Here is an 8,371-nt window from a genome sequence, read left to right on the forward strand (position 1 = left end):
TCATGGGCGGTGGTGATCGCTTACCATCAGGCGAACCACTAGCTCAGTTGCCCGCTATGACATAAAAAAAAAAATAAATAAATAAAAATTATTGAAGTATGGGTTTTAACAATGAAGCGATGTTATTGAAATATACTTTTATTGTAATGATACAGCAAGAACAACAAGTGACAACTAAAACTTAAAGTGCTCTACAGCGCCCCCTAGTTAAATTTTCTATAACTATGTATGGTTGTCTATACATTTGCTCAACAAAAATTAATCACCAAATGTGCTGGTATGCGTTAAACTCCAGAACAGCTAGATCGATTCGGTTAATCTTTTTTAATACACAAGGAATTCCACCTTCAAACTGTCGGAACTAGACTAAATTTATATGGCACTACACAAGAGGCATCGACGTTCAAATAGAAAGAGGATCATCAAAAGCGGTTCACGCAGTAAGAAGTTAAGAAGCAACAAAAAATCCTCCTTTTTGTTGATTGGAAAAAATTCAATCGGATTGAGAACCTCATTTTTTTTAGTCGGTTAAAAAGTTTGTTAAATTGTGTTTGTGTTACATAAATAATATATCCAGGATAGCTTTAAACAACACACTTCGATTATAATGGAAATATTATATTTTTTAGGGCATTAAACTTAGACGGGTCAGTGAAATATTTATAACTATAAAATATACGTAACTGTTATTTCATAACCTATTTAGACACAACTAGCCCGGCTTGTCACTAAAAGAGATCTCCGCCAGTCAACGAGGATGGAACTCGTACTTTTTGTGAATCCATTAAATAGAGGAATGTTATATATTCGCGTGTAATCCAAAAGAAAGGTGCGCCTGAGATGGGTTTCAAGGTAACGTTCACATTCTGTGTTATGGTTAACGGATAGTGGCGTCCGTGGAGTCGTGACATTATTTTATGAACACTTACTAAATTGTTAACAATTTCAACCCAAATTGCTTTTGTATGTGGGAGTCGAGCACGCTTCGGCAAGCTTTTTTTTATGTCACAGTCGGCAATGTAGCTGGTGGACGCCTGATGGTCGCTACCACCGCCCATGAACATTTGGAGAGGCATAAGGTCAATTGCAGTTCGTGCAGTCCCAATTCGTGCTGAAACGTGCTCGACTACCATATACAGCTCGCCCCGGGGAAGTACCACACACCCACAGAAGACCGGCGTGAAAAAGTAGCATTTTGCTGTGTTTCGTGTGTGGGGGAGCCAAAGGCAATTTCTTTTTCCCAATCCATTCCTTCTTTCCAGTCGTCAATTCTTTTCTATCTCTTACCCCTTAAAAGTGGACAGCACACGAATGTTCATGGTTGTGATCTATTGCCCGCTATGACATAAAAAATTCGATTCTAACATTTTTTTTTATGTCATAGCGGGCAGCTGAGCTGGTGGTTCGCCTGATGGTAAGCGATCACCACCGAACATAAACATTCGCAAAGGTAGTACCTCTGTGAATGCGCTGCCCGCTTTTATGGGGTAAGGGAAAACGAAAGGATTAACGACTGGAAAGAAGGAATTGACTAGGACGGGTGAGGAAAAGGAAAACGGGCCTCCGGCTCCCCCACTCACCGTACGAAACACAGTGGCATGCCACTATTTCACGCCGGTTTTCTGTGGGGGTGTGGTACTTCCCCGGTGCGAGCTGGCCCAATTCGTGCCGAAGCGTGCTCGACTCCCACAATAAAACTCTCCCACATATTTTTAGACGGCGTAATATATTTTTATTATAAACACACTGACATAAAACTACGATTACTATTCACTAGCATGCTAGAACTGTTCATAACTATAATTTAAACTAACAAAAAGTATCCCAAACAAAAACAATGCTATATTTAACGCAATCACTCCCAATTCCCAACACTCCACACATTTACTGTCCACAAGACGTCTATCTTCTGACATTTTAGAAAAGGTTAAATTTAACCGCGCTTCGAACTAACCACACTTAACATGCTAATATTTTACCCTCCACGATATATTCAGCTATTACTGTCATTTCGTAGCAAATTAGTTAATTTGAATTTAAAGTTTGAGTTATGTTTTAGTAGTCAATAAGTACCCTTGAATCTTACATTTGGTTGTAATATTAGATACTCTGGAATGAGATGTTATTGGAAACTATTTCTTTTCATGTAGTTTTTAGACTAGACCGCGCACGGCCTCGCTCGCGAAGTGAAAGAAAAAAATAGAGTCCCGAGTTTCCCCTCCATAGCCACTGTTCCCGTAGAATATCCGGGACAAAAACTGCCTTGTCTCCTCTCTTGAGTCTCAACCTACCTCCTTTCCTGTTTTTTTAAATCTAAATTTCATCCAAAACGGTTCAATAGCTTAGGTATGAAGAAGGGACAGAGGGATAGAGTTACTTTCGCATTATATTAGTAGGGTAGTAAAAACTGTTCAGTAAACTAGAATTCAAAGGATATCAATAAAATATAAAGGCTATGTAGGCACTACGGACGCCGACCCGAACGCCTAAAACTCAATTCTCATTTTTCGTTGTTTGTAAGTTTATCAGTAGGTATTGGCATATATTTATGTTTTAATAATGGCTTAGTTTCTGTTATTACCTTTCAAATGAAAAGATATAGGAAATAACGGATGTGCGCAAAGATTGGCCATACGCCAAAAACCCGGTATTATTATTTTTTCTTTAGAGTTCTCTTAACATCTCATATGTTGTTCTACTGGAGAAACATCGCAAATGACAGTTATCTAGTGATTAGGAAAACAAAGTTATAGTCAATAAAACATTTATTATGTCAAATCACAGAGATTTCAAACATAAATCTATCTAACCTTTATACAATATCTTATAAATAATAACACATAAAAATGCAATAAAACATAATACGCTTATAATACAATGAAACAATAAATAACTATAAAATAATCATAAATGCAGATTTTTCCATCTTATCGGTGTTCCGTAGACTATAATTCATTTGACGTTAAAATTGGCGGGAATATTACCATGGCAATAAACGTCATTTCAGTTTTATATAATCTGTTTTTTGCCTCAGTATTAAGCGACATACGTCACTTATAACAGCAAGTCATCCATTTCAATACATTTTCATCAGGTATAGGAATATTTGTCTAGGAAGACGTAAGATTTAAATGTATATTATTTATGGTTAACCATAGGTTTGTGAACAATAGGAATTAGAACTCTAGAACTCGTTTAAAATCTATAAATAATAACCTAAATACTGTACAAAAAAATACTTTAAAAATGTCTACTTAAAACAGTAAAACGGATAAAACAATTAAGTACACAAGTAAATCACATTAAGGTACGCTTATCTAATAATAAGTTATTAAGTAGGAACATTAATGTCGGCGGGTAACTTGATGCAGCGGTCTGTCGATTGATATCTGAAAATTAAAAAAGATAAACGGTAATTTATATATTTGCTAAGATAGATATGTATCGTTCCTACTATATTATAAAAGTTTATGTGAGTGATGGATGTTTTATTTTAAAGTCACTATATTTTTCTTAATGTTGAAAGCTTTTCACGCAAAAACGGCTGGTTGCATATATATGAAACTTCGTAATAGATTAAGTCTGGATTAGCAAATGGGCAATTTTTTTTTTCTCTCGTGAATTCTCCTCCTATATACTTAGATATTTACATCCTTATTAATATAGAAAAGGAAACATTCGTGTCATTGTGTGTGTATTTTCATAATCTTACACGATAACTACTAGAGCCATTTTAAAATTCTTTCACCATATGAAAATAGACACACACACTAATATCATAAATGTGAAAGTTTGTTTCTTTGGATGTTTATCCGTCAATCACACTGAAACTGCTGAACGGTTGATGAAATTTGGTATACTGACAGGGCATGACCTGACTTGCTGATAGAATACTCATTATCCCGAATATATGCTCCTTGGGATAAAACAGGAATCTTGATATCCGGGCGGAGCCGGGACGAGCCTCTAATAGACTATATATTTAACGCAGGCAAAGCGAATGCGAGCTTATAATTTGATAAATACAATAAAAATCTCACCTAATTCCGGAATGGATACAAAAAGGTCGTACTGCTGTCTTCGCCATACAAATTTTTCACAGTACAGGTGTAATCCCCCATATCTTCAAATACGAGACCAGTTATACGCAAGTCTCCTGATGGCAGCGTCTGTTTACGATAAGAAATGTAGATTAGAGAAGGATGATATAAACTTAATAGCATACATTAATATAGGTGAACTTTTTTGCTTTAAGTTTTAACTGTGTAACAGCATGTTATATAAATAAATTGCCACAAAATAACAAATGATTTAAACAATTTAAAAACGGTTGGTATAAAAATTATTTTATTGGCCAAGTGTAATTATAGAAAAAAAAAATACAAGTCAAAACAAAAAAAAATCTAAAAACATCACACAATTATTTAAACAAATATTCAACCCGCCTTCAATATGTTAGAACCAAACTAATTCAAATGAGGGCACACAGAAGGCACCAGCTTTCAAATAAAAAAGGATCATCAAAATCGGTTCATCTAATCGAAAGTTCAGATATAACAAAGTCCAAAAAAGTCTTTTTAAAATATTAAAAGTTACCTTAAACCGTTGATTTTCGTACACAGGGTTGCCATTATTATCAATCCAGTACAACTTAGAGTCAGTAGCACTGTACGTCCTGCATGGTAGGGTCACACTGCTGCCCATCACCTGCAGCACATCACCGTACGATGCGGTGATCACCGGCTCCGCAGGTAAACTGAGGACATCATCTTGCACTGGAATTGATAAGAATTCGTTACGCCTGGTGGAAATTTATAGCAAATTTTCTATTTAGAATATAATGCATGGCTGGTTTGGCTCTAAGTATTACAATGCTACTTCCTACTGATCCTACTAATATTATAAATGCGAAAGTTTGTAAGGATGTGTGTGTGTTTCTTGCTCTTTCACGCAAAAATTACTGATCCAATTGCAATGAATTTGGATACGTAGATAGCTGGACAACTGGAATAACATATTGGCAACTTTTTATCCCGATATTCCTACGGGATACCGACTTACGCGGGTGAAACCGTGGGGCGCAGCTAGTAAGATATATTTTTTAATTGTATTTACAGTTTAAAAAACTAAAAAAAACACGCTTTTAATTGCAGATCCTAGATAAGTATATGAAGTTTAAATCAAATTTGTCCGTTCAAAGTGCGTGAAAAACAAGTCTAAACTCAAACTCAAACATTTATTTATTTAATAAAGTAGATCTCTTCGCACTCTCGAATCGTCAAAAAGGAGTCGATTACATACAATCGTAAAGGTGAAGCTAATAAAAAAGTTCGATAATAATAGTTGTCCACACGTTCTTTTTAATTTATATTACACAAATCTATTCTAATATAACTACTTCCTAAGCTAAAGAGTTTGTTTGCTTAAACTCAGGAACTACTGTGTCGATTTGGATGAAATCCCAATGTACTGTAACTATGCTGTTAAAACCTTACACCTATCTTCTTCTTTCACTACGCGAACAAATCCACGAGCAGAAAGCCCAACCATTATATAAATCTATATTATAAAATTACTATACCTTCTTCAGTATAAACAGTTGATGAAGCAGTTTTTTCAATGACACCAGAGCTGGCGACGCATGTAAACACATCGCCGTTAGATGCTGACGGTACCACCAACTTGCTTATAATCCGAGCGATACTCGACGGGTGTACTGCGAAGACCTCATTGGAATCCTCTTCAAACTATAAGCATAATAAAAACAATCAGTGTATAGTATTAATCAGTGGTGATTTAGTGGTTAGAACTTTGGACTTCAAACGAAAAGTCGGGGATTCGAGACTGGACGAGCGTGCAAGAAATAAATTGATTTTTCAATTTATCTGCGCATTATTTACAAAAACTCGTCTCGAAACGGTGCAGGAAAACATTGTGAGAAAACCGGCATGTCGAAGAATCAAAAGTTCGACAATATGTGACATCTGCCAGTCCGCACTTGGCCAGTGTAGTGGATTATGACCTGAACCCTCATAAGAGGCCTGTGTCCAAGCAGTGGGAACATAATACATGGGCTGATAATGATGATAATGATGATGATTAAACTTCGAATAACATGTGATTTGGAAAAGTAGATTATGGTTCGAGCAAACGCGAAATATTTTTAAATTACTACTAAAAACTATTTGTCAATTGTTTCTTAAACATATACAAAAATATGCAATATAGTTGAATATTTTCATAAATATTTTTCGAATATTTTATCATAAACAAATGAATATCATGCAAAATAACTTATTATATGGATGGCTAACAAACCGAGGTATTAGAGCAAAGTAAACTGCATTCAAGTGGAAATAATTTGAATTCAAATGGGACTTATATGTATTTCAAGAATATTTAAACTAAAATAAACACAGACATTTTTCATTGTAGTGAAAAAGTATACTTTTGATATTTAATACATATGTTGATGTGATCTTGATCAAATAAAGAAAAAGTCTTAAGTTCATTTTGGAAGCAACTAAAACAATGTATTTAACTTAAAAAAATCTAATCTTTTATCACTACATAGTACAAAATAAAGTCGATTGCGTTGGCCCTATATCCATATATATGCTTAAATCTTTAAAACTACGCAACGGATTTTGATGCAGATTTTTTTAATGAATAGAGTGATACAAGAGAAAGGTTTATGTATAATAATATCTATTAAACTTCTCCGAAATTAACGCGTGCGAAGCTGCGGACAAAAGCTAGTGATAAATAAACCTTGAATAAGATTAATATCTCATAAATTTATAAATGAATAATGAATTGTACTATACAATTAAACTGACGACGCAGGTGGGATGAACATTTATTATAGTTTGTTATGAGTCATTTAAAATCTAAATGAATAAATATTACAGTAATACATTTTCGGTGCTTGAGGCGTTTGGAACGTGGGAATTGCCTTAGTGTTGCATGTTTCCTCTGTCACTCCTTACCAAAAACAATAGAGACATAGAGCCTCGAACTGCGTAAACTCAGATTTGCTTTTACTTTTCATCAGGCGCAAAATTTTGAAAAAAAAGACCTTTAATTGTCAATCGCGAATAATACCAATATTATTTTTTATTGATTCCAAAGTTATTGAATCACAACCGAAGCAAAAATAAAACAATATGTAAGAAGGATTTGCTCGTGACAAAGTTCGAAATTTATAAAAATGTCTAGGATTGCATTAATCTTCGAATATTGTACATTTTTCGATAGGTAACTGCACATGAATATAAAAGTAATCATTCGATTGGTTATTAATAAGCTTTTGTTAAAAAATGGCTTATTAAATCAATGTATTGTTGCGACTTTTATTTTAAAATTGAATAATATTTAAGAGCCGTGTTAATATTACAGGTTATACCATACATAAAATACACAATTCAAACTACTTACATCGGATACAGGGACGCCATTTTTCAGCCACGATATTGAAGGCGCAGGTTTGCCATACGCAACACAGGGCAGCACCAACGGGGTTCCCGCCACGTGCTTGACAGTTGCTGGCGGCGGCTCAGAGACAGTTAGGTACTCGCGGAGTAAACGACGGCGTGGGGCTGGAAGGCCTGGAAATAAACAGATTTACAATATGATAACTGCTTTTTATCAATGAAATGAAATCAATATAATTATACGTAATCTAAACGGATCTTTTATTTTTTTATTGTTTGTTATTTGTTCTTTTCTAAAGAGATGGATATTGGATAATACATTAATGAATGATCACGGAATAAAAACTAATATATGATAATTATTAATTGAATCTCGGCCGATAATTATGACAATATTTAAAATCAATTGAGAGCACAGGTACAATTAATGGCTATGTTCATAATTTAGTTCGAAAGATCATTTAAACACCACATAATGAATCAAATTATGGATCTAGATTTGACGCCGGGGAGGGGGGGGGATATCACCTCTTCGTATTCAGGTCACAGAAGTTATAGCAAAATTAGGCATTTAATTAGTAAATATAAGTACTGTGCTTTAGTGTCTGCCTTATACTAAGCAAGTGTACCTAGATATTTTAAGAACTATACTATGAACACATAGAAATCATTCCCATGACCCACCCCCTGGATCGGCCCATGCACACGTAAAAAACAAAAAAAATTATCAATATCACTAGTATAGGTGATATTCTACTGCAAAGTTAGGTATTTTTCAATCAATCGATCAATCAACTTCGATCATTAAAACTTATAAATGTTTTCAAATGCTACGTAATGCTATTAACCGATGGGATTAGCTATATTGGGCGTACGAGCGGCAAACAGCTAGTCAAATTATAATTACTAAGTGCGATGTTTTGTATAAAACTAGGTAT

General features: G+C 34.6%; 1 protein-coding gene across 1 annotated transcript in view; it reads right to left on the reverse strand.

The window, feature by feature from the left end:
- Positions 1–2,768: 2,768 nt before the first annotated feature.
- Positions 2,769–8,371, reverse strand: part of LOC119836043 (neural/ectodermal development factor IMP-L2-like) — an 11,672-nt gene continuing 6,069 nt past the window's right edge. Inside the window, exons 3-7 of the mRNA XM_038361253.1 lie at positions 7,438–7,607; positions 5,582–5,747; positions 4,597–4,775; positions 4,041–4,169; positions 2,769–3,389 (exon numbers count right to left, since the gene is read on the reverse strand). Of these exons, the coding sequence (XP_038217181.1) occupies positions 4,041–4,169; positions 4,597–4,775; positions 5,582–5,747; positions 7,438–7,607 (644 nt within the window). The 3' untranslated portion in view covers positions 2,769–3,389. The remainder of the gene's footprint in view (positions 3,390–4,040; positions 4,170–4,596; positions 4,776–5,581; positions 5,748–7,437; positions 7,608–8,371) is intronic.

This window comes from Zerene cesonia, chromosome 22 (assembly GCF_012273895.1).
Source record: "Zerene cesonia ecotype Mississippi chromosome 22, Zerene_cesonia_1.1, whole genome shotgun sequence".
Lineage (NCBI taxonomy): Eukaryota > Metazoa > Arthropoda > Insecta > Lepidoptera > Pieridae > Zerene > Zerene cesonia.